Genomic DNA, 27,388 nt, shown 5'->3' on the forward strand with positions numbered 1-27,388 from the left:
TTCTTATTAACACATCAGACATGACCAAAAACATCTCAGCCGCTGAGGTAAGACCTTTGTACCCCAAGCAACTAAGTCTTCCCTAGAAAGTTAATAATCTCTTAAATATTCATAATTTGCAGTTCATCCCTTGATCCTGCCTGCTATAAGAAGTATGTTTATTTCCCCGTTTCCCTGCCATGGGTACACAGTGAATGTGTGGCGTATGAACTGGGAAATACTTAGTTCTGCAGATGCTAGGACTGTGCACTTCTCCCCTTGTATCGGATGTGGTTCCTGTTGGCCTTGCCACTCTTCCACCGTGACTCTTTCTTTTGAGAAGGACTACCGTAAAGAAGTTAAGTGACTATCTGAGATTATCTGGTCACACTCTGTGTTTGTTCCTGTTTCTCAAGGTAAATTGAAAGAATGGTCCTTGGTCCTCTATGGCACATCTGTGCAGCCCTACTCCCCAACCAATGAGTTTCCGAAAGTAGAGCGCTTCCGCTACAGCCGAGTGGAAGATCCCACGGACGACTATGGTGCTGAAGATTATGCGGGTGAGTTGGACATAGGAAAGCTCAGGCACATTCCTGGCATGTGGAATGACATGCTGGAATAGATGTAGTGTAATATGCTTCAAAGATATGGTATGATATACATTCTATTCAGCATCTATCCATAGCCTGGAATATTTTCTTCCTCAAATATTTGTGTGTGCACTAGTTTTTAAATGTTTATAGCTTTGGTTGCTCGTAAAACAGAACAATGCTTTCTCTGTAGTTTTCAAGATAAAATGTTGCATCATTTTGCCCAGTTTTTATTCAAGGTGATGGTCATTCCCTTCTCTGCCCTTCTTTAAGAACTCAGTAAGCTACTACCCTCCACATTGTCTCCCAGCTCCTGAAAACAGCCTCGGCTGTCCCTTTCCAAAGTAACTTTTATTATGCAGTTTCACAGAACTCACTAATAGAGGGCATGGTTTGTACTTCAGATGGAGCATTTTCATCATTGTTATTTTCAGAAATTTTACCCGTTAATATCAGTGAAATATCCACATGCCTTGTCTTTCCATCCGGATGAGTTTGGTTTGGTGTGTGTAGGGCAGATTGAAACTGACTTTATTTTCCAAACAAATGTACATCATTGGCTGAGCAATTGCCCCTTTTACCAACTCTGATGCTTTCTTTACAACAGTTTAGTGAGTTCTTCTATCAAGGTCTCTGCTAATCCACTATTTCTAAGTCATCAACATAAAAATTTGTAAACCAAAATCACCTGCTCTAGTGTCTTTCTCGATTTTCATTTTGTGACATTTTTTCTTTCTCCTTCTCTCCCCCACCATCCTACTTTGTTTTCTGTTACTGTGTAGAATGAAAAGCAAAGTAGGAATGAAAGGCTTTATTTTAGCTTGTAGTTTATAGTTCACTTAGAAGGGGCAGGAACTGAAGCAGAGGCCACCAAGGAAGGATCCTTTTCAGGCTTGCCTTCCTTGGCTTTCTCAGTTTGTTACCTTATACACCCCATGCCCACCTGCCCAGGGATGGCACATCCCACCCTGGCCTGGGCCCGCCCACATGAGTCAAGAAAATGCTGTAAGACATACCAGAGACCAATCAGAAAGCAGTTCCTCAACTGAGGTCCCTCTTCCTGGATAACGCTGCATGTGTCAAGTTCACAAAATAAAACAGAACCACTAACTTCTCCTTCCCCTTCTTGCCTCTCTTCTCCTGTGCTGGGGGCTTTGTGCGCTCTGAGCTCATACCCTACCTTCAACCCCTGTAGACTATTTTAATATTTGTCAAACATCTACTTCCAATTTTTATAAAGATCGCTGTCCCCCTGGTCTTCAATGACGAAAGTTGCATTTGGGTTTCCCACTTGAACTTAATTGGAATTTACATGCAGTCCCATGGGAAGACTTGTTTTTGTATTGGTCTTCCATAGAAAATAGAACTTACCCCATTTTACTGGAATCATTTAACCTCCTATAATTTTCTTCTTATTGTTATACTCTGTTGATTTTGGTCTCATTGCCGTGGTCGTGGGAAATATCCCAGGATGTATACAGTATTGAGGAAGCCCTTACCCACACTGTGTCTTTGTCCTTTAACTAAACATGTTGTCCACTTTTCTATTTGATTTGTATGTTTTAAAGTCAGTTTTCTAAACTTTTTTTTACTTTTATTTCCGAATCCTGTCTTGTTGCGTTGGCAACCAGTTCTAGGGGCACCCGGCTCTTGCCAAATATGATACATAGCATTAATAGAAAGGTGTTTATGCATAGAAATGTGCTGAATTTTTAAACAAAGGTTTTTTTTGTTCTTGTAATTCAGGAATTTTCTCTTGATGCTGAGGTAAATATTTTTAGTTAATTACTTTTATCAAAATATCTTAACTGTGCAGTAGATTCTTTTATTGTAAATAGGTAGTATCCTGGAGTCAATGACATGCTTGGAAAATTAAGACCAAATGAGCTAACTAGAGCAAGATTGTGTCAGCTTTTGTCTCATCTTGTTTTTGCTTTGAGCTTGTCATGTTACTGTTTATATTATAACTAGAAACCATTTTATCTTCTATGACAGGAGAAAGGGTATCCAACATCATAAATGGAACACAATACTAAATAAGCTTTTATTCTTTCTTGCATCCCAATTTTAACAAATTCAGATTCCGATCTGGTAATGTTAAAATTCGGAGCAGAATTACACATCCTTTCCCCTTTGCTGAGTACATTTCTAAAGCATTGATATTGGCACTTGTAAGAGAACAAAGTCAATTTTCTGTCACCCTTCCCCTGAAATTCACAATGTTGTACTGTATCTGCGGCAATTTAAGACTGCAAAAGAAAACATAGCATGGAGCCTGCCATACGTAGACCCTTGGCATGCATCACAAATACATATTTGTGGGATTTTTAAACTTACGAAAACAGCATCTAGTGAAAATTTAGGGCTAACTATGTCTCTCTATCTTTCTCTCTATGTCTCTGTCTCTCTCTCTCTCAGGTGTCCGTGCGTGCGTGCGTGTATATGTGTGTGTGTGTAAAACCTTCACTAGAGTCCAGTCTTTCTAGCGGCCCAGGTGACTGCTTCACTGACTCTCAGAGACTGTGATACCTACAGCTGCCTTACCTCACACCACACAGTCACCCCTCCCCTGGTGCACAGAGCTAGATGACTGGACTGTCCCAAGTTGTACTAGCTGTGAAATTTCATTTGGAAATCAATTTAAGACTCTTGGGGAAAGAGAAATAAACAGTGTTGTCAAATGACTCTTGGAATTTGTCAGTAATTCCTTCAAGCCCTCAGCATTTGAAAATCACTTCTTCCATTCTAACCACGAGGACATTTCAAATACATGATTCGCTTCCTTTAAACAGATCTGTACCAGACCTCTGCATGTTTCTTGATCCCAGCTTTCCAAGTCATGTGATGCTGGGCAAGCCCTTACAACTCTTAGACAGTCAGGTTCTCTTTCCAAGTTCTTCTTCCTAAGTTCTAGCATTTTCTACTTGTGCACTGAGTAATCACAGAGCCTCGTTCTCTAACGGCTAAAAGACACTTGGGAGGTTTAGCAGTAAATCCCTTTGATTAGAGCAGGAAGAATTCAAGCACTTGTGATTCCCCTTACCTACATTTTGCATATTTTGCATATTCCAGGAAATTATGTGTTGGCCTTCAAAATCACAAGAATCTCTGGTGGGAAGGGGTTTGAAAATGATAAAGCCAAATATCATAAAAGTTGGAGACCAAGAAGAAAGAAGCAAACACTTTCCTCAATTACCCATGCCACTAGAATGCTCGGTGTCAGTCACAGCACAGCCCCCGCCCCCCGGCATGGTTTTCGCTTACTATGAATTGTTCCTCATGTAATAGCAAAGAAGAAGTGTAATACGAGAACTTAGGAACCCTTGTTCTAGGTGCGGACTATTTTAGTCTCATTTGCAGTCTTAAATTTATATGTCATCTCTTTTGTTGAGCTGCCCTTTGACCTTTTGTGGGACACAAACTTAAATCTTTCTGTGCCTAAAGTGCTTTGTGATCCAAGACTAGGGGCTAATAAGTTTGTGCCATATACCACAATGATATTTCATGATGGCTGTATTATTTCAGAGATACTACTCAGTGACTTTAGTGACCTTACACCAGATACAAAATCTACTCCTGGTGTTAAGTAATAGTTTTCGACAACTATCTAACGTCTCATTTTTCAATAAATACCATATTTTTTGCTACACATAGTAGCTATGCTACAATGTAACAGTTCATATGAATTTCAAGTGCTTACTGTTTCTCCCAAGGCCCCAAGGCTACCATATGTGTTATAAATACCAGGCCATGCCTATAATTTTTATTCTTGTCTTTTCAGCAATTGAGGTTTAGCTTCAATCAGCAGTTCAATCTTGAGATTATAGCTACATTGACCATTGTTCCTCCATCTTAAAGAAATTGTCACTACATGGTGGCAGGGGGCTAAAATATCTTATTCTATTCCAACTTCAAGACTAAACTGATTTACTAGCACCATTTCCTTTTTCTAACTTCTGATCACTTTATGGAAGGTCCCTGCGACGCTGAATGCAGTGAGGTTGGCTGTGACGGGCCAGGACCAGACCACTGCAATGACTGTTTACACTACTACTACAAGCTGAAAAATAACACCAGGTAAGAGACAAGCCACATTCTCACATGAACCCTAAAGCATGCCCCTTATTTCCCAGGCATTCCTGTGGGGCCAACCACTTGGAGTCTGCATAGACAGGCTGTATTCCCTGGTTCCTCTACCAAGCTCTGAACACAGAAAGGATGTTCTTCCTGCTGAGGCCCATGACAGTCCTGTCATTCTCGTGGGTGGAAACCGTATTGATTCACAAAGTGAAAAATCAGGGTATTACTAGTTACTTTTCTTGTCGCTGTGACAGATAACCAGACAGAAGCAGTTTAAGAGGGAAAGGATTGCTTTGCTCACAATGTGAGGAGATGCCGTCCATCCTGGCATAGAAAGCATGGGAGCTGGGTCAAAAGGAGCCAGTCGCATCGTGCCCATTGGGGGGGGGGCAGAACAGTTCTGGTCAATTCTGGTGCTCAGGTGCCTTTTTGCTTTTTTCCCTCTTTTTAATAATCTGGGGATCTTGTCTATACTCAGAGTGGATCTTCCCTCGTAGGTTAAACCCCTCTGTAAATACCTGCACAGACACATCCAGAGCTAATTCGAAGTCTCTCCAGGTTAACAGTGCAGGTCTACACTTGATCAACTCAACACTACAGCACATCACTCTTAATAATAACATTCCACCTTCAATCCTCAAGACTCATAAGCCTCTTATAATGTAAAGTACATTACATTCTTACATCAGTAAGAATCTCCTGATTCTTAACAAACCTAACAGTATTCAAAAACCTGAAGTCTCTTTAGAATTTTTGCATACTTACTCTTAACTTCAATCCCTTATAAAACCAGGTTCCATACTTAGAGTATATAATGGCATGGAATACACATTCTATTTCAAAATTGAAGAATTGGGGTGTGGCAAAGAAAGATCAGTCCAACGCAAGATCAAAACCCAGTAGAGCAAACATGGAATTCTGCAGCTCCGTGTCTGGTGTCTGTGTCCCTTGGCACAATCTGAGCTCCAACAGTCTTAGCTATATAACCCCTCCTCTTCTGCCAGCTGTAATACAGTTTCCTTTCTCATACAAAGACTCCACGCATTGTATACAGCTTTCTTTCACGACCATCCCATGGTCCTGGCATCTCCAGCATCCTTGGGTCTCCCTTGCAGCTTAGGCCTTACCTTCCTAGCTTCACAGTACTCCTCAGAGCCTCCTTGCAGAGAATTTGATCTTGCCTTACTCTTGACTATCCTCAGTAGCGTTCTAGAACCTTGATGAAGCCTGGATGACATTGTAATGCTTAGCCAGAAAGGCCAACACTGTGAGTGATGCCATCAAGTTCTGGTGTGCATGTGAAGTGTAGTTTGACCCCCATTTCCCACCACCGTAGTGGCCTGTGTACCTTGGCAGTTAAACATAATGCAAACCCGTCCCGAAGCCCGTTGTTCTCAGCAGGGTTTTATGTAAGCAGCTCTCTCAGTTCAGCCTCCTCCCACACGGATTTGCACTCCCACCCCTGAGTAAAAGCAGCGGTGTGCAGGGTCCCTCGCTAATGGCCCTTTTCATGTTGCTCCAGTAAGGAGTTTAAGGTTTCTCTTTAAGGACCAAGACCTCTCAAGCAATTACACCTCTGTCCTTAGTGACAGTTTGAAACTCCCTTCATCTGCTCTTCTCACACAGGCACATTATTCACATCTTTTAGCACTCGCTAACGTCCATCTGACTAAGAGTAGTGAGCAATAGCCACATCCCAGCATGGACGTTAGGCTGCCTTAACTAGTTCCTCCACCTAACAGTTAAAACTTTCTAATTGAGCCAATGTTCAGTGCCCAGGCAGAATGTTATGTAAACGACCCTCGTGCAGGTTCCCATAGAGCCCTTATTTTCCTCTGAAACCTCAGGACCTGGCCTCCAGTGCCTGCATTTCTCTCAGCATTCTGACTGGTGAATTGCTGTGGGGGTGGCTCCATACACTCTCCTTAGAGCATTTCAGGGCTCCGGTAACCTGAATTTCCAAATGCTTCCATATTCTCCTTACTGTCCTATATACTATGAGGTCATGTTTATCACAGCAGATAACCCCACTCATAATACCTATTTTCTGTATTAGTTGCTTTCCTTTGGCTGGGACAAAAGTAAACCAGGGAACTGTCTGTTTTGACTCACACTCTGAAGGGATATAGTTCATCATGATACTGTAGGCATGATGGTGAGGGCATGAGGCAGTTAACCACATTGAATCTGCAATCAGACTCAGATCAGCATAGGTACTCAGCATCCTTTCTCCCTTTTCCTTTTTTATTCAATCTGGGACCCAAGGCCATGGCATGGGTGCTGCCTACATTTATGGTGGGCCTACAATTCAGTCCCTGGAAGCCATGCTCATAGATCTGTCTGCAGGTGTATCTCCTAGGTGACTCCAAATCGAGTCAGGTTAATGCAGAATATATGCCATATACCTGCAAATGCTTTCTTACTTTTGGAGGCATGGTGAATGAGATTGGCTGTGTACTTAGCAGGCTGGTCTTTTCCTTTAATTTTTCTTCTTTAGTTCTTTCTTTTGTCGATTAGCAAGTATAAATTACATGTATTTATGGAATATCCCCTTGATGTTGTACATTGTAGGATGACCAAAGTTATTTAATTTCTATATTCTCAACATGCTTGTGTTTTTTTGTAATGAGAACATTCTAGATTGACCTTTTTAGCAATTTTCAAGTATGCTACATGTTGCTATTAACTCTAGCCACCGTGTTGTAAAATATATCTGTTGAACTTAATCATCCTGTCTGAAGTTCTGTGTCCTTTTTACTCCCTTGGTATTTGGTACACTGGTTGTTTGTCCTTCCTGGACATGCCTGGACCAAACATATAGTTTCTGTTTACATTCCCTAACATACAACCATCCATGCTGGTCTCTATTCTTACTTTACTCTTCCACTTTAGACGTTGAAATCGAGCCTGTGCCTCTTAGCCCCTGATTTCTGTCAAGCTATACAGGCTCTCTATGGGTTCAAGCTGCAGGCTAATGCCTCCCCACACAAAGCCCATCTGACCAACATCATGTCCTTTCCAGCCCAGCCCACCTTCTCATTCACTTTCAGATACGATTGTATCCTAGGATCAGTGTTCAGACACCTAAGAAGACACAGCAAAGCTCAGATTTCTGTTTAAATCCATGCTAGACGTTAAATACCTCAAGGAGGAAGGTTCTAAACTATCTCAGTGCTGGTGCTGTCTGTTGAACTAACCAAAATGTCTGGTATGTAATTTGTGCTCAATAAATATTTAAATAAATAAGTAAAGTCTTCCTTTCAGGTAAAGACAGTTAAGAAAGTTAGTTTTTTTTTTTAAAAAAAGAAGTTTTTGGTGAACAAAATTGTGTGTGTGTTCATATAGATAAGAACATACCGCATCTACATACATGTACACACAAGCCATATGACAGGTTTCACACAGAAGTGGACAGAACACCTTATTTTAATAAACTTTTCCATAAAGGAATGGCCCATATTTGTTTTTCCTCATATTCAACACAACAAGCTAGTCCTTGAAATTCAAACTGCAATTATCATTCCTTTTATAGAGGTAGACCGTAAGTAGATGCTAGCAGACAACGAAATACCTGGTTAGTGGATGTAGTACATTTGACTGTGATGCTCCTCTGACTGCCTGCCCGGGAGGAAGCTTTACCAGTCAGATTTGGTCCTTTGGGTTTGGTGTTGTTGTCCCACTTGAAAATTAAGCTGCCGGTAGCAGGCGGCTGTCAGCTTTTCCACAAGAATGCCGAGGTCTGAGTACTGATGAGTTCCCATTTCTTTTACCATCCCGCAATGCAGAATCTGTGTCTCCAGCTGCCCTCCTGGCCACTACCATGCTGACAAGAAGAGGTGCCGGAAGTGTGCGCCCAACTGTGAGTCCTGCTTCGGCAGCCACGGTGATCAGTGCCTATCCTGTAAATATGGCTACTTTCTGAATGAGGAAACCAGCAGCTGCGTTGCTCAGTGCCCTGATGGGTCGTACCAGGATACCAGTGAGTTGCTTTCCAGTACTTCAGTTTTGAAAAAGACAAGGTTTTTATTTGAGTAACTCCATGCATGGGATCTGGACTTTGCTTAGTACCAAACAAAACCTAGCCAGTTGATCAAAGAGTTACTTCAGAAGTATTGTGTAGAGGTGCCTGTAACTATCTATAGCAAAGGACCCTCTCAATCCCTCCCACCACAATGATTTACTACTAGACTCAGAGTGCTGGAGATATAACTGCAGCTGGAATTTATCAAAGCAGAAGGATGCAGAGTCAACTCGGCAAAGGGAATTAGGGAAGTCTACAGGAATCTAGAACCATGCTGCTGAGAGTGCGCACTCAACACATACTAAATCTCCCCCCACCCCCCCACACACACAGTCGTCTGTGATAGCATGCATGAAATACAAAATATTTCCAGTAGAGATTCCGAGTCCCCAGTTATCATTAGGAGTTGAACAGGTAGACACTACCTGTTCTACCCAGCACACACCATCAACCATGCCACTTGTATAGCTTTCACAGTGTTAGCTAGTCTCATCAGAGTGATGGACACTCCCTAAATCCAAGTTCCCAGGAGCCAGCTGGGGGCCAGCCTGATAGGAAGGATGGCAGTCAGACCTGCTCACATCTGCACATTAACCAAACAGGGCTTGTGAGAAGATTCCAAAGCATGAAATGTAGCATGGAACTGTCAGAAACATTTTACTCATTAATGAATAAATTAGCATAGTCATGAAAGAAACAGGCAAGAGGAGAATGGGCTGTGCGATGATCAAGTACTGTAGTCCCCTAGGAAAGGGAGAAATAAACCCTTTTATGGAGCTGCTGAGGTGGCTCCGTGGTTAAGATTGTGCGTCCGAGGGTCAGGTCCTTCAGAGGATCTGAGAGACGTTTACAACGGCTCACAATACCTGTAACTCCAATGTCAGGGCATCCAGTACCCTCTTCTAACCCCTGCAGATACCTGCATTCACAGGCATGTATTGACACACAGACAGACCCATAATTCTACAGAAAGACAGTAAAGGAAGCAAGAAAGGGAGGCATGGAAAAGGAAAAAAGGGGATTCTTTTTATTGAGTCAGAGATGAAACCAAGTTAAACATGGCAATACAAGCAGGTTTGGGGTGGAGGTATTTATTTCTCACAGCCAGAACATTATTGTCTTACTAAACAGCAATCCATACATTAACGTGTAACTTTCTGAAAGTTACAACTTTCAGAGGTTGGCCCTTATTAGCTGTAATTAATAAATAGGCAAGACACAAGGTAATTAGTCCGTGGTCAGACTTTGCTTCAGTATGGCCCTCCCAGGGTTGTGGGTGTCTCTGGCTTTGTTTCTGAACTCTAGATAATTTGTCACCCACCACACACAGTCTATGATGGCACTGAAACGTCATGCCACTGCATGACCTGCGTCAGTTCTCTCTTTAAGTATTGGTCAAAAGTCTCGCCTCTTCAGAACTGGAGATCTCAGGCTGCAAGATGGGTCAGCCTGCAAAAGCGCATGCCATATAAGCCTGACAGCCTGAGTTCAGAGTGGAAGAGATTGTTTAGACTGCCAAAGATTGTCCTCTGACCTCCCCTACACACACACACATACACACACACACATTCACACACATACACATGGTAATAATAAAGAAATAGTATTTTACAGAAGTGAAATTCTTTTTTCAAGAGTGGCCGTTTCTCTATGTAGATCAGGCCCCCATTTGCACCCTTGGGAGTAATAGGAATTCTCCTGAGGTTCTTATTTGCCTCCAAATTTGGAACATGATTTCCACCTTGATAGGGAAAGGGAAATTTAGAAGATAAGAAGGGTCTAAGAGATCCACAGAAACGTGCAGTATTTCTTAGGGAGCCTTGCACTTGTTAAGTGGGTGTTCCATCACCAAGCACCCAGAAGGCTATTCCTTTCTAAAGAACCTGGGAGTAGACTCCTGAGAAGCTGTTTGGTTACTTTAGCCACCATATGGCAACGGTTCAAGTGGTCCCTGTGTCTCTTCTATTGCCTTGGTTACAGTTTCTCCCTCTAGTAAGCCCATTTACATACAGCAAAGTGATTAGGTATGACCGTGGCTACTCATAATTACCGAGAACACATTCACAATGATTTATAGTTGATCTTTTCCCCTTGAATAATGTCATTAACTTGCCAAGATAAGCTGAGAGGTAGGGTTCACTGTAATCTTCACTCAAGAGCTCGGAGTCCAGAGACACTGAACTTGCCCCTGGAAGAGCTTTCACAGAATGCAAATCCCAAGCCTGTGACTTCAGGTCCAAGGCCAGAACCTATGTTCTTAATGTCACAGTCTCGGCTGCTAGAACACTTCCAAGGGCTTTGCATTTCTTACTGAAAGACACAGAATACTCAGTAGGTTCATATGGGAATCCATCTCCATGGAACCTTAATGAACATCAGAACTTAAAGAGCAGAGAGAGAAGCCTGTGAACAACACTGGGTGGGAGATGGACAGACAGATGGACTGAAGAATGGATGGACATCCAGACAGACAGACAGACAGATAGACAGATAGACAGACAGACATACAGACAGATGTTATTATTACCCTCTGGCATAACAGAGTGTGTACTCAATTTTCAGCAAAAGTTTTAACAAAGCTAAAAGTAAAAATATGCCAAATCACGATTTTTCATAATAAAGCCATCATGTTTGCTGGGCTTTTGCAGTGTAGACCTGGGTTTGTGATTGAATAAGAAAACTTATGGTGTATGCATTCAAACTAATACACTTTGACAGAACATAGGTGTTATTGGAACAATTTTTTTTACATCCATTCCATAACACTGTTTGAGATGGCACATGAAACCCATACTTTGAAATCTTTAGTGTCCATTCCCTTTTCTGCCACGCTCACCAGATGGTCCTAAAATCCTTAAGCAAGAAGGCCCAGCACCTTATGTCCATATCATCGCCTTCATCACTTAGCAATGTTGCCCTCACTTCACGGAGGAGATTTCCTGTTGTCGAGCCAGGAAACCCTGCTTTGAAAAGAGAGCTGGAAGAAGTCAGAACTATAACGTTTTCAGCTGAGAGTTCCCACAGTCCGTCTGCATCGTGCCCCACAAGTGCTTCCTGGGGTAACAGTTCATGCCATCAGCTGCCTAAACTTTTCAATGCAGCCTTCCAGATGAGCCCATAGGCAGGAGAGGGCACATGAGTCTACACTGGAACATCTCCACTCTTTATGGAATGCAGTTGACTGACATATGCCTGTGCTTCCTTGCTTTTCGACAGAGAAGAACATTTGTGAGAAATGCAGTGAGAACTGTAAGACGTGCACCGGACTCCACAACTGCACAGAGTGCAAGGGCGGGTTAAGGTAAGAGGGTGAGATCCAGCAAGAGACACCGCCGTCAGGGAACTGTGCAGAGTGAGGCGGACGGAAACCGTGAGAGTCATGTAGACCATTCTCTTCCGTCTGCCCTAGGCTTGACCCTAACTGAAGCGCTTCCCTGTTATTTGGATTATTTCTCCAATTAGATATGAAAAACTGGGATGCTATCTTGGCTAAGGAAAGATTATATACCAAGTAAATTCTCTGTAAGGAAGAAGATTTGGTGGCTAGAGAGACGGCTCAGCAGTAAAGAGTGCTTGTTGTTCTTGCAGCCGACCTGGGGTTCGATCCCCAGCCCCTACAAGTAGCTCACAACCAACTATGGCTCTAGTTCCAGGAAATCCAGTGCCCTCTTTTGATCTCTACAGGCACAAGGCAGCCATGTGGTTCACATGCATGCATGGAGTTGAAACACTCAAACACACAAAATAAATAAATCTACAAAAAATTAAAAAAAATATAAAAGAAAGATGGCTCGGATAAAAGTAAAATGACCACTTGAGAAGCATCCCTTATCCATTTTGACTTGCATTGTGCTAGTCAAGAATGACTGGGCAGATAGTGCCAGTAAATACCCTTTAATCTGCCTGATTCAATTCTCGGTGGTGGAAAGTTATTCTCTTATCTTTATTCTTTCTCTCCACACACCCAGCCATTCGCTTATCTTAAGTACCTCAGGTTCAGTTCCATTAGACTATCTGCGGCATGCACACAGATTTAACACCAGGAGGTGTTTTCCTCCAGTTGATGATTTGCTCGTGGCCAAAGCTGCTATTTGGTAGACTGTAAGGGAGCAATCTGCAGCATGAACGCTGTGAAGCCTCTATCCTGAGGACAAAATCAGCCGCTTTTATGCTGAGTCCTGTGCAGGGCTCCGGCTTTGTATGGAGGTGGCACTTGACAGTGGATTCCTTTAGGTAGTGGCAGAGTATTTCACTCCATCCATCTGTGATCCAAAGTGAAGGAGCATAGTGTAGGCAGTTACCAGGCTGGTACCCCGGACACTCATCAGTGTGGGGACATAGCTTGCACCTATCCATTGCCTGTGTCGTTCTTGTTTCCATAAATGCTTTTAGTTACATAGAGCCATGCTTCTCAGTACTTGATAATCTTGATGAATACAAGTCCACTCAACTGCCTGGTTCTTCTTTTTAATTTTTATTCTATGCATATGTATTTTTCCAGTATGTATGTTTGTGCACCATGTATGTGTCTGGTGTCTGTGGAGGTCAGAAAAGGGCACCAGATCCCCTGAGTCTGAGTTATAGACAGTGGTGAGCTGCCAAGTGGATGCTGGGAATCAAACCTGGGTCCTCTGGAAGAACAGCCAGTGCTTGTAACAACTGAGCCATCTCTCCTGGCCCCCACTTAATTCTTCATAAAGGAACAGGGAAATGGTGCGGTAGAAATTCTCTTCGGCCATTTATTAATTGTGATTTCGGGCAAGTCACTTAACTGCTGCTGCCTTCCATCGTTCTCATTATAAAATGGTGAGAGCAGCCTCTACTTTGCAAAGTCTGATGGCGTTTATGAACTGCTTACATCTGGTACATAATTACTTCTTTATTTTTTTTTCTCAGAGAACAGTTTATGGAGTAAGTTAAAGCAGAATGCACAGCAGAAATGCGAGGGCCATGTATGGAATTGTAAATGTGCCAGTAGCTGTATTAAACAGGGTGAAAAGTTATAAGGGAAATGATTTTAATAAAATACTTCACTCAGTCCAGTATATCCAAATATTATCGTTACAACATGTGGCCAACATAAAAGAAAACGATTTGTGAGTTACTCTACATCCTTTATTGTCTTATTAAGTCTCTGAAGTCTGGTATATAAGATCTTAGCATATGCCGAAGACTTAACAATAATGTTTATGGGAAATATCTGTATTAAGATACTTTTAAATCTAATTGAGAGAGCAAATTTTATAAAGCCACCATATTCCAAATGTGCTGAGAAGTTTGCAATAACTAAATCTAGTATAGCTTTATTTTCAAACATAGATATAAATTAATAAAAACTGAATGGAAATTTAAAATTCATTTCCCACCTGAGTGGCTAGCCTGGACCTGAACTAGCCGGTTTATGCAAGAAGGAATGGAGGCAGGCCTGAACTGGGCCAGCCCGAACCTGAGCTAGCCCATTTATTCCAAAAAGAATGGAGGCAGCCCTGAACTGGGCCAGTGGGCCTCAGATGAGCATATTTTGGGAGCAGCTGACCACTCAGAGTTCAGTGACTGCTCTCTGTGGCCCGCCCCTTCCATCATCAGTTCCTACACAGTGCAGCCTCTGTCTCCTCCTGAACGGAAGCCAACCTCAGAACGCTGTCCTTTCTTAGAGAGCCAGACTTCTTTTCCAAAACTGTGGTACTTTATTTCGAGTGGTCCTTATTTCATTCCACAAAAGGATCCATTTGATGCAAATATGCTTTTCTGTAGAGCTGGAGGAAGAGAGTGAGAACTTGGTTGCAACAGGCCAGCAAGCCTGAGACATGACACGTACTCTTGGTGAAGCTGCCTTTTGTCACATCGGGGCTCCTCCTTAGGTGCTTCTGGGCTGACCATGTGACCTCAGAAGACCATGTTCCATAATTACACATTGTCCAATAGAATTAATTTGATAACAAAGACTACACTCACTCTCTTTCTATTTTTATTCAGTGATATTTTATATAAAATAATATAAATTCTCTTTATATTTTTAAGATTAAGATTCAGGCTGTAAGCTTGATGCTGTGACCTGCACCTGTCTTTCCAGAGGCCAGAAGGTCATTCTCAGTTACATAGCTAATGAATTCAAGGCCAGGATAGGCTGCGTGAGAGCCTGTCTCAAAAATTAGTTAATTAGTTAGATAATTAACTAAACTTTAGGCTATGAAAAATGTCATAGCTGATGGAAATTTAAAAGAAGAAAATGTTTACATTTTCATTTTATATTTTTGAAACTTAGATATATCTTGTAGTCATAGCTAGAGAAGTAGCAATTTCATTAATGTTGTAGAGATCCCTCCAGGAAAAACCAAACAACGATACAAGCAAAGAAAGTCAAGATGTCTGCAAAGTTGTGTTTTGCTGATTGCTCATCGGAGTGACTGAAGTGAATAAGCCAACAGAAGGTGGCAAAGCTGTAATAGGATGTTGCAGCCTTAAACTTGCTCTGTCAGAGTTTTTGTTTTTCTTTATGGGTTTGAGTGTTTTGCCTGTACCAAACACACACCTACCCACAGAGGCAAGAAGAAGGTATTAGAAGAAGGTTGTGAGCGGTCATATGGGCGCTGGGAACCCAAACCGATTCCTCTGCAAGAGCTGGTACTCCAAACCACTGAGCCGTCTTTCCAGTCCCTTGCCAATACTTTTGAAGACTCTGTTAGATACTGAGTAAGGTTGAAATATGCCGGGTTATAGGACAGAGTCAAAGAATGTCCCCTAGGCTTAGCAGCACATGTGCACGCTGCAGATGTTCTAACAAGTGCCAAGAAAGGTCTAGAGCCATTTTCTTTGTCTGTCAGCTCTCTGGTCTCCGAGCAGAGATTGCATCTGTTACATATGGAGTCTTGTGTGTCATTGTCACTTTGTCATAGGCCAACAGTCTGTTTATGGGTTGTCTCTGTTTCTCGCAGTCTTCAGGGGTCCCGCTGTTCTGTCACCTGTGAGGATGGACAGTTCTTCAATGGCCACGACTGCCAGCCCTGTCACCGTTTCTGTGCTGCCTGTGCCGGTACCGTCTCCTACTTCCCCCTTATTTTCCTCCTTGTGGCTTTGGTTTTATTTGGCCCTAGCCATCTTTCATGTAACACTCGATATGTTCCAAGTGAATGTAGAAGGCCACATGTCCCCTGATAATTGTGCACTGGCTCTCACAAAAAGCCAGTCAGCAGCACCTTGTCCTCACGGGGAAACTTAAATATCACAGTTGCATCTTCTTGGAAGAACAGGTGTTCTTGGCAAATAGACTCAGTTAAAAACACAAGAGTGCCTCCAAGCCCCACTGAAGGAAAGTAAGACAGAGGACTGTAACGTGGTAAATGGGTGTGGTTTTCACAGACTTCTATGGAATTCCGTACTTCAGCCTTTTCTGAGACTTTTTTTTTTCTTTCCTGTTTCTCACATGTGTCTTGCACTGAAGGGGCCGGAGCAGATGGGTGCATTAACTGCACTGAGGGTTATGTCATGGAAGAGGGAAGATGTGTACAGAGCTGCAGTGTGAGTTATTATTTGGATCATAATTCAGATAACGGATACAAATCTTGCAAGAGGTAAGTCCGTCTGCTCTGACCCTAGACTTGATATCCTTGTAGGACTGCCTTCCCACGTGATGAGAAAACCGAGACTTTGTAATGATAAAGTTCAGTTACTGGCCTGGGGACACTGGCCTGCAGAGTCGGTTCTGTTGCCTGGTGTTTTGAATGCCTCAGGACCACCGTTAACATTGTGTGTGTGTGTGTGTGTGTGTGTGTGTGTGTGTGTGTGGTAGGTGCTGGAGGCCAGAGGTCAGCATCCAGTGTCTACTTCAATTGGCCTTTTATTTTTTAGAGATAAGATCATTCACCAGTTTGACCAGATGGTCAAGCACAAGCCCCCAGGACCTATGTCCCTTCCCAGTGCTAGAATTCTAGAGACACAACCCCTCACCTGCATTTTGACATGGGTGCTGGGGATATGAACCTTACCAAATTAGGTATATCCACAACCCAGTTCCCCCTCACACATACCCTAGAGCTTTTGAAATAACGCTGCTATGTCTGAGACATGCTTTGTCCCCTTTGACGACAGTGTCTACCAGCCATGTTTCCTCTAATGTGATCAAACCTGTAAGGAAAGGGCTTTTTGTTATCTTCAAAGGAAGAATTAGTTTTAAATCATTAAGAGCTTGATGGTAAATGTACCTTCCCCCATGCAGATGAGTAAGAGATTTAATAAATTGTGCATTTTGCCCATAGATGCGATAACAGCTGTCTGACATGCAGTGGCCCGGGCTTCAAGAACTGTTCCAGCTGCCCGAGTGGATATCTTTTAGACTTGGGAATGTGTCAGATGGGAGCCATCTGCAAGGATGGTGAGTACAGCTAGCTACGGGATTTGATCTGTGAACTCTCCACTTTAAAGGCTAACGCATTTCTGTTTTAATAGAGAACCTAATAAGTATGTTTTTAACAGGATATGCTCAGTATCTTGTTGCCATTCACTCAAAATTGTATTATTTTGTTATTGTTTAAGACAGACTCTTACTGTCTGGCTGAGGCTGACCTCAAACTCATGATCCTCCTGCGTCAGTTCCTAGGACTGTAAGCATGTGCCACCACACCCCACTTTGTTTCTCTTAACTTTTATTTTTTTAATTTTGGGAAGAAATAAATCACCGGCAATCCCAAGATGGTCCCAGTTAGCTGTTTTAATTAATAAACGATTTTTCAAGGCAGCTTTCCCTTCGTAGAAAAACTTAGCATATGTTGGAGATTGCCTTTGTACTCCAACCTACACAGGTGCATAGCCTTCCCCACTCTCAAAACCCCACAGCACAGGGTTAGATCTGCCACAGCTTATGGGCCTCCAATGCCATATCATTGCCATCCAAGTCCATAGCTTTCGTTAGCATGCATTTGGGCATCAAACATTCATTGTGTTTGAGCAAGTGTACATGGCACGTTTCTACCCCAAAAATCCCTGTGTTCTTCCCCTCATCACCCTGCCCCCCCCCAAAACTCCTGGGAATCTCTGGCTTTTTTTAACTGTCTCCATAGAGTCTTTCTTTGCAAAACATCTTATTTTTATGATGTATGTAGTCTTTTCTGGTTGGTTGGATTTTTTAATTGTTTCCTTCCAGTTTTTTGTGACATGGAACTTTTCCAGATTTTTTTTTTGATACCTTGTACATAGAGCCTTATACCCTCTCTTGAGCAGTAAAGATTTTGCATCAATATCTCCTAAGTCCTGTGTTTTATAAATTGTTGGACATTGTATTTAATCCTGAAAATATTCCCGAACATTTTCCACCCTCTGGTTATTTGGATTTTTCATTACTCTGATATTTGAATCCTAATCAAATGATATCAGAGTGTTTCATGGGGTACGTAAGGCTAGGAACTAATCCAGTCTTCCATCAGAAAACCCAAGATGTGATGCCAGAAAGTGGCAGACGAACCCTACAACTTAAGGCTTCCAAGTGTTGGACCAGTCTGCTTCTCTTGCCATTAGCGGTTTTGTCCAAAACTCTGGGACCCACACCATCCCCAAAGATTCTGATTGAACTGTGTGGGGCAGAGTATGACATGGATATTTTCAGAAACTTTTACGTGTTTCTAATTTGCTACCTGGTCTAAGGAGCCATTTCCCCTACCATCTTGGCACCTGTCAATTCAGCATATTTCAATTATTCCAATACCAACATTACTGAATTTTGATTTTTCCATATAATAATTCATGCCTAAACACTGTACCTAAACTTTACACATATCTCGGTAGGGAAATCAATCATATTTGATCTATCATTCAACATGTCTTTGGAGACTACATTTAGAATAGTCTTGGTCACAAGACGACAGCCCTAGGTAAAGGCAGCCAGCACTGTGCCTGGTAGGGCATGGAATTAGGAGTCTGTACACTGTATTCAGATCGCCACTCCAGACCTGGGGCTTCTTTCCCTACCACACAAAGTGAGGGAGAAGACACTCCTGACCCTGTGTGGTCATCCTGCAGCTCACTATTAGGAACTCAAAAGGACATGGCAGGATGGGAGCACACGAGGACACTGATACATTTGTGCTTTTGTTTCCTCGAAGCATCTGGGTAGCTGCCATCTTCATCGTGTGTCTAATGGACAGGTAGTGTAGCAGGACAGGCTCATCCCACCCCCCTCTGCTCCTAGGTCCTGCGGGGGGCTAATGCTCAGTTTACCACTCTAGGGAAAGAAACCTGCAGTGGGGGGGGGGGGGCACCAGGGCTGTCTAAGTATCGGCTTTCATTGGCCAGCACATGCCTTCCTGCCCGACTGTAAAAAATGTGGTTCCTTTATACAGGAATACAACCAGTCCTTTCTTTTTCAAGTCATTGCACAGGTTCCTGAGGAAGACTTAAGTGATTGACAGGCACAGGACCTTGAAGTTTTCTCCTCTAGCATTTGCTCCAAGTCACCTAAAGTTAATGATGTACCAACCCTTTAGAAGCCACGCTGACCACAGGCTAAGTTATACCAAATGGCAGCTTGGTTAGAGAAAAGTGTCATTGAGAGTCGTGGTTCACAGTGAGGCCACTTCCACCCTGATGAGGAGCGAGGGTCGTCGAGCCTTCCGTTATGTGGCAAATGCTCTTACAGACTGTGTCTGCTCCTTCTCAGCTGTCATGTTTCCATGATTCTAAGACGTCACAGAAATCAGATATATCTGATGGGGGTTAAGTGTCACTGCCTGGACCGGAGACTTAGCCACAGAGATGTGCGTCAGTTGAATGAAGCTTGAGGCTCCTGGTTTTCACGTGTCATTTAACCACCATTCAAATGAGCAACACCAAAGAGCTACATGCAGAGCGTTATTTCACACGCTGTTAATGCAATTAAAGTTCCGGTTGCTACTAGAGCATGGTATCACAGTGTGAGTCTTATTACCTCCGTGATACTGAAATAAGGTTGAACCTTAAACCTTGTGTCTTAGAGTCAATGAAATATGGTGCAAATGGCTGTATATTTTCTGCTCTAGACAGTTCTGAGAAGAAAAGTTCTTGCTTGTGATATTATTGATTTCTAATGTATTCTTTTTTTCCAATCTCTTTTTTCCTTTCACAAATGGATACCAATCACATTTACTGCTGGACTGCAAATTTCTCCTTGAAAACCCTGCTGTTGACTGAAATCACTCTGGGTGGACCAAATTCCCTCCCTGCTGACTGCTCCTGAATGAACCTCTTCCAACCCCCCCAAATCTACCTCTTTGGCCAATCAAAAACCTCCCTCCGTGTGTCCTGCTGCTCTCGACTCCACTCCCCCTCTCTCTTGCTGACTTCCGGAAAAGCCACGGAAGAGTCCTGGGCGGAAGGAGGCTTCTGTATGCTTGTGAAAAAGAACAATCTGTGTCAGCGGAAAGTTCTACAACAGCTGTGCTGCAAAACATGTACATTCCAAGGCTGAGCAGCCGCCTAGTCCTCGTTCCTGTAGACCTAGAGATTATTCCATATTATTAAAGAGAAAAAAAGCCAAAAAATGCAAAGCACCTCTCTCTTTCTTGCTATCTTTTTTTTTTCCCCTCTCTCTCTCTCTTAAGTTTGTGCAGGGAGATGGTGAACTGTTTTGTCAAAACTTAAATAGAAAAAAAATAAATAAATAAACCTACAACAAGCCTACCTTTTAAAACTGGATGTTTAGTGTTAAACAGCCAGAATCACAGAGACAGTATTGTATAACCAAAGTATCTGATGCCAAAATTTGAAGTTAAAGGAATGATTTGATTTCCTGCCCTGGTTTGAAGGTCCATTTTATTCCTTTTCATTCACTCTCTTGTTTCTCCTCTCAAATGACTGAAAATGTTTTTCCCAAAAATATCACAAGCACACACATAGATCAGAACGAACAGAAAGCTTCTGCATGGGTCACTTTTCTGTCCTGAGCGTGTGGCTTGGGGAAAATGACAGGAAACTGTCCCGTAGGGTACTGATAAGATCTCACCGAGTGTGTCCAGTGTCCTCGTCTTTGCGTTCCACGGTTCCACTGTGATCCTTCCCACACGTGACTGGCTTTGTATGTTGTGTGCCAGTTTTCTGCACTTTTCCCTCCTGATAAGTCTGTTCCATTGGCTTCGTCTGGTAGACTTTCTGCCACCGGCTTTCCAAACACTGTGTGTCGGGTTATTTTTCACACAGCTGGTAAAATGGATTGTTCTGTAGAGTCGAATGGATGGTAGAAGCACGTGATGCCCAGAAGGGATGAGGCCGACCCAGGTCCCCTGGAGCCCAGAGTGTCATTCCGCAAGCCCTGTATAACCTCTTGGTGCTATCTCGTCTTTGCCCCCGTAGCATGTTTTTAACTGTCGTCAGAAATTCCATCTGTCACAGTGGGAAGCATTTGAGACAGCATGCAGGAGATTTCTTCCTGTGGTCAAAAGCTTCTCAGAGGTCCTGTACATTTTAAGAAATGGAGTTTATTTAAATACTATTTATGCTCATGCATACACTGGTGGAGCCGTGTCTTTCAATGGTGCTCATTTCCGAGGTGTCTCATCCTGTTGGTGTCAGAGAACAAAACTGGAGATTGAATGTGGGTGGCACGTTGTACCCTCTTGGTTCTGTTTCTTCTCCCTCCCCTGTCCTCCTGTAACTAAGGCCATGTTCTTCTGCACCTGTCCGCTGAATGTCGCTGGGCTGGGATTGCTCTGTTTGTTTGTCTGACTCACAATGCATTCACTGCTTTTCTGTGACTCAAACATTTCGGAGCATCGAGAATACTGAACTGCAGAGAAACGGCTTGAATCTACGGCTGAAAATGATGAAATCTAACATACCTTTTTACACTTCCTCCGAGAGTAATTGATTTCAAGCTCCTTTCTTTCTCCTACCAAATCTCCATGGTGACCTCATTTACCTGTAGCCTGACCAGGCACCTTCAGGCTCTAAGTTCTGGAAAGCTATACTTCTGAGATGCCGGAACTTCAGTGCTGAGAGGAGAGAGGTGATCTGGGGAAGGAGCTGGGATGTAGATGCTAAAGTCCGTGCTCACACAGACAGGTAGTAAACCACATACCCTGAAAATCTCCCTAGACAGCGGAGTTCACTTCTAGCTGCAGATAGATAAGGAATGATCAGCCTGTTGAACCCTTCAATAGCATTGTTAATGCTACTGAGTCACATGATTCATTGGTAACTAAGGAACTGTCAGGCTAGGCTGGGCAACTTTTCTTCTTTAGAACACTGTAGGCTCTTCTGACTCGAAGAGCAAAGGGAATCCTGGTCACGGTGTATGATTCTTTTCACATGTGAATGCGCATTCTTTAAATGAACAGATGTAAACACAAGCCAGGCAGAGGCAGAAACTAAATTTGCCTGCGAAGGAATCCAGTTGATTAGGCAGGTCTGTACTGTTAAAGGCACAAGGTCCCGATGATACAAGAAATCAAACTGGAGTCTTTGTCCTTAGATACTTTAGCAACTGATATGACAACAAATTCCCTGGGGCCCATCTCCGTGCGTTCCATCCCACTGACCGTGCAGGGGGCACATCACGGAAACACCGGTTTAGCTACTAGTTTGTTACTGCCTCATTTATCTACATGACATTATCAACTAGAACATAATGCTTTCAAAGTTTACGGTAATGTTATATATTATGTATAAATATATATTCATGAGTATATGTATTGGATAGCACAAAGTATGGAGACGTGACAAATGCTCTTACCCTCTGGAGACAAAAGTCCTAGTTCCTGTTTTCTTTTGTCTTTTGATCTTTAATTCACTAATTAATAGTGACCTGTTGTTAAATCCAAATCCACTTTACTGAAAAATACTGTACATGTGTAAAATGTTCAGTTGTTTTTTTGTAAAATATAGAACAGTTGTAATTGATACTGACCAAAATCAATGTTATTCCATATTTTATTTTTTCTATTAAATTAACCTAAGTTCCTGTTTATTTGCTCTCTTCAGACCCATATGTAAACATCTCTGAAAAGTTTAGTTGATGAGAAAGGTCTCTGCTTCCATATTGAAGTAGAGTGTGGAGGAGCAGTGGGTGTGAATGAAGTGTCTCAGTACACATAGAAAAACAAGAGAAGAGAGGTAGACATGAACAAAAGGGAGGAGGAAAGGACACACAGAGCAGGTGACATTTGGACAGCAATGCATGTTAAATCTCATTTTCAGGAAGAAAATAACTAATAATACCTATTAAACTTGACATAGTTTCTGACCAGTTGTAGCTACCAAGTCCCCAATATGGAAGGTAGCTGAGTCAATTCTGCAGTGTGTGTATGTGTGTGTGTGTGGCATGTAGGGGTGGGAGCAAAGATGTAGCAAGTATAAAGACTGTGGAAAAGAAAGGTTCAGTTTGCTGGCATTTTGTGTAAATTTGGCAGTGGATAGCCCAGAACACCTAAGGGATGAGTTTGTCCAACAGAACTCTCTGAGACATAGCACTCGGTGGGGATAAAAAAATGAGCTAAAATGATCAGTGGATATATATTATTGTGGGACCTGTTTGAGATACAATCACTACCCTTGTGATTCATTACTTGCCATTTGAGCAGAGAAATTAGCAAAAAAAAAAAAAAAGCAAAATGAGTTCCAACCAGATGTAAGATTTAGAGAATACATATGGGTAGAAGAAAGAACTTCTACAATCACAAAGTTCCGACACGAAGACAAAGGGAATGAATTTTAGTGACCACCTAACATGCAGTACACAACATGAGAATATAATACATATCTCCTGCATCTGAGAAAAACAGAGCAGAAGTACATATATTACCCTGTTTACTCAAAAGGAAACCAAAACATATAGATGGACCCTAAATTGATATGGCAAATGAATAATCATACCAATAAAGTTTAACAACCACAGAATGCAATGAGTTCTAAACCCTGTGGGTAGGTCACTTAGTTAAGTTTATGCTGAACTGGCCAAGGTCGTATCAGTAGAGCAGATAGGAGTAGAATTAGGCTTTTACTATTATTGTCTAAAGGTCTTGGTCAGGTTCAGAGGTCTTGACCAAGTTTGTTTTTCTCTGCCAGTTAAAGAATTAAAAGGCAGGAGAAATGTCAGGCAGGATGGATAGCAACTTGAGTAACCTCAAGCATAGCAAACAGAAGTAGAGAGAATCAGCAATCTGAAGAAGGCTTTTATTAGGGGCGAAGAAACACGCATGTAGCAGGCACAAAGAAAAAGACCATATACAAAACAGAGGGCAAATCTGAGAAGCCAGAACCCTTGGAGCTTCTCCTTGAGGGCTGGAGTTAATAAAGTCCTTGAAGGGTCTTCCCTAATTTAGCTTGGCCAGGTTGAAGAAATGTGGCATGGCTGATTGACCAACAACTGTTGTGTAAATGTGTTTTGATCCAGCCTTGAACTTGTTGAGTGAGTCCATCAGCAGAGGCCTTACCTGCAGGAGAAAAAGAAAGAAGAAACAGCCCACAAGGCCTTTGTTTAAACTGCCAGACTTTTGTATCAGGTCCAGAGGATAATGGAAAAAGTTAGCCATCTTGGAAGTTCACTACCCTTATTACCTAGGCATGGTCCCTCTCCCTATCTGCCTATCAGGAAGTCTGTCTAACTCCTAGGCCCTCTTTACAAGTAAATTTGCCACACATAGGACGTTCAGGTCAGGAAGATGTGTTTATCTAAATCGTTTAAGATGTGTTTCAATCTAACTGGTTCATTGCTACAAAGGGCGGTAGTTCAACTTACAATAGCTGAGTCAAGAAATGGCTATGCCTTTCCCTTTGTTGCCGGCACTGCATCTCTGCCCAATCCCACCCCAACTACAGCTGCAAAGTTCTCAAGTCCCACTGTGGAAGCCCTTGCTCCAAGTGCCGCTCCCAAGCTTATTGGGAAGTTGCAAGACATGAGCTTGGTAGCGAAGGGAGTCCATTGGCTTTCAGACTACTATATTGAAGTTTCTCTCTTGAGTGATCAACACTGAAGGCACATTTGAGTATGGAAATCGAGAGACCCTACTCACTGCGCCATCCCCAATAGAAAGACTCCCATGATGCTGACACAGATCGGTACATTCTTCACAGCATCTGAGTCATCACCCAGCCTCACCTAGGATACCAGCAGATGGCAGGGTGACAACAAAGATTGGAGTCAACCTTAAACTGCTCTGGTTGGATGCTATGTCCTTCCGTTCTTTAATACAAAATGGCAGGTGGAAACAAAGACCAGCCACAGCTTGACCTCAGGTACCCTAGGCTGGGCTCTGGGCTCCAGGCTCCAAATGCAGAATATGTCCATGACACAGAAAATATAAGACTGCTTTCTTCTCTGGTTAACATCCATTTCCAGATGCTTTCGGTGCCAGCCCATAAAATCCAAAGTTCTCCGCCGAGCACTTCAGAGCCTTTGACATATTCCGCTGGGCATAGCCAAAATGAACTGAATTTCACTGTGGCTTGTTGGAGCTCCTTGGCACCTAGCAGGAGACTCTAATCCACATAGCCATGTCGTCTCGTCATCACTAGAGGTGACGATCCAGCCGGATTCAGCTCTTTGGCAAGAAAGAGGCAGTTATGTAGCAGTCCCAGAGCAGGAGTGGTGGCACGGGTTCCTGTCCTCTTTGTCCAGGAGACTGCAGACAATCACTTGGCTGTTTTCCCCCTTTGCTCAGTGAGCGCAACTCTGAGACAGACTTTCACACCATAGTTTAAGCTGGCCTAAAACTCAGCATTCCTTAACTTCCCATGTGCTGGGTAAGTAGGCATAAACCTCCATGTCTGGTCTTGGTAGATTATTAGTGAGGAATTTACTTAACAAAATCTCTTCCAGTTGGCCATTGTTTAGATACAACTGTTGTTTTGATTTAAAAAAAAAAAAAAGGTATTTCTAGAAAATTCCAGATAAACTTTCTGAGGTTCATATTGTAAGATCTTGAACTCTTGTCAATATTTTTATATTCTTTAAGAGTGTAATGTTTTAAGACCACCATGGTCTTATTTAATTGGGCTCACAGAAAAGTCCGCACAGAGATAAACTTTCTGACATGAGAATGATCGCTAATAAAAGGTGTAGCCCAGACTCAAGCGACCGCATGGCTTCCTTTCTTAAGAGTGCCAGAGCACATTCAGCTCATATTACATGCGTTGCAAGGAAAGCAGGAGCCTTTTCCCAAGAAAGAACAGAAAGGACACTGACCCATTGAACTTTGGTTTGTTGTTGTTGTTTTGGTTTTTGTTTTTTTTTCTTATAAACCCAAATAAATCCAAACTGTAGATAGAGTCTCTGACATACCAGGCTCTGAGGTCCTTACCTTCTCCAGACTGACCTTCTAACTGAGCAATACGTACGAAACACTCAGCTGTAATGCAACACTATTTAAAGTGGTATGAAGCACGCTGAGAGTCCAGAGGCACAAGCTCGCATTACCAATGAAGTTTTGGTGTCCTTTGTCCTTGGGCACGCTTGCCAAGGGCTTCCCAAAATAGTGTGAAGCATTACAGATAGACTTGGCTCTACTACGCACAAATAAAGCTGCAAAGGTCAAAATCAAATGATATCGTAATTAAATGTCTGTGAATTGCAACGTGTCAAAATAGTCAATTGCAACCCCACTCTTAAAGAACCACGTCAAATTAAGTTTAATGTAGGATGAAGGTGGATCTTAAGGACTGGTACAGTGTGGAACCCCCAGAGGTTGGAGCCGGTAGGCTCCACAGGGATCTTATATATTGCCTTGAAGAGGAGGGAGAAATTCACCCTTTACTCTCAAGGCCATGGCTCAGGGAGGACACTGGGGTGAGAGCTGAGGAGGCGCTGCCCAGGGAAAACAGCATGTAAATTCTTTTTGCTTTCCACACTCCCTCCAAGGAGCATTTAGTCTCATTGCTTTAAATACCATCTCTACTGATCTGCTCTCTGTTTCAATAGCAAAACACCCGAGGCTGCACACTTTACAAAAGCATCAGGTTCAGTTAGCACAATGTGGGGAACTCGTGAGTTCACCCAACATGACATTGGTCTATGAGTCACACATAAGCACACCCATCTCTGCTGCTGTTCTGCAATGCAACATGGTGGAAGCCATGGCTCGAGTTGCTGAAGGATAGAAAGCATTGCATGGGGAGACAGGAAGTCACTGAGAAGTAGGGACGGGAAAGGCTTGCATTTTCTCCAACAGTGCAGTCATGAGAACTAGCTAGAATAAATGACAACTATCTTAATTTATGACAAGGACCATGTCTCAGTGGCTTTCCTATAAGTTCCACCCTTAAATATCTCCCACCATTCAGCGCCACGCATGAGGAACCTTCCTCTAACGTCCTTTTTTCCTAATTGCACCAAATTTCACAGATTCAGTTAACTTTCGAACATTTCCCTTCAGATATCTGGCAGACAGCTCAACTAACACATCCAAAGCCGACTTTAGACACCTCAACCTCACGTCATCACTGCCACCTCTCCAGCTCTCCTTTCTTAGTAAAGGGCCATTATAAACCCACTCAGTTGCTCTGGACTTCTCTTTTCTACTCCAAATCCAACTGAACAGCAAAGTCACTGACTGTGCTTCCAAAATCTCTCTCTTGATGGCCCACTTCTGCCCACTCCATGAGCCTCTGAGTGGCTTCTCTGCCTTCCTTCTGTACCTCTGTCTTCTCTTTTGTCCCTGCCCATCCACATACCAGTCTGCCAGGTTTTGTCTCACTAATCAGAATAAAACCTTAACTTTGCTGAGATCTTCATGCCCTCGCCTCACGATGCCCTCTCCTTTGG

The 27,388-nt window shown here is 42.7% G+C and overlaps 1 protein-coding gene across 4 annotated transcripts in view; it reads left to right on the forward strand.

The window, feature by feature from the left end:
* The window catches only part of Pcsk5 (proprotein convertase subtilisin/kexin type 5), a 417,375-nt gene that overhangs the window by 269,748 nt on the left and 120,239 nt on the right, over positions 1–27,388 (forward strand). For 3 of the 4 annotated variants that reach the window (XM_048429814.3, XM_087908042.1, XM_048429815.3), the window contains exons 14-20: positions 396–539; positions 4,544–4,646; positions 8,435–8,628; positions 11,887–11,971; positions 15,606–15,703; positions 16,112–16,241; positions 16,926–17,041. In XM_048429814.3, coding sequence (XP_048285771.3) covers positions 396–539; positions 4,544–4,646; positions 8,435–8,628; positions 11,887–11,971; positions 15,606–15,703; positions 16,112–16,241; positions 16,926–17,041 — 870 coding nt within the window. Of the gene's footprint in view, positions 1–395; positions 540–4,543; positions 4,647–8,434; positions 8,629–11,886; positions 11,972–15,605; positions 15,704–16,111; positions 16,242–16,925; positions 17,042–19,988; positions 22,598–27,388 lie in introns of those variants that run through there. The other variant, XM_048429816.3, reaches the window with a different exon arrangement.

The sequence above is a fragment of the Myodes glareolus genome, chromosome 7, assembly GCF_982192425.1.
Source record: "Myodes glareolus chromosome 7, mMyoGla1.1, whole genome shotgun sequence".
Classification (NCBI taxonomy): domain Eukaryota; kingdom Metazoa; phylum Chordata; class Mammalia; order Rodentia; family Cricetidae; genus Myodes; species Myodes glareolus.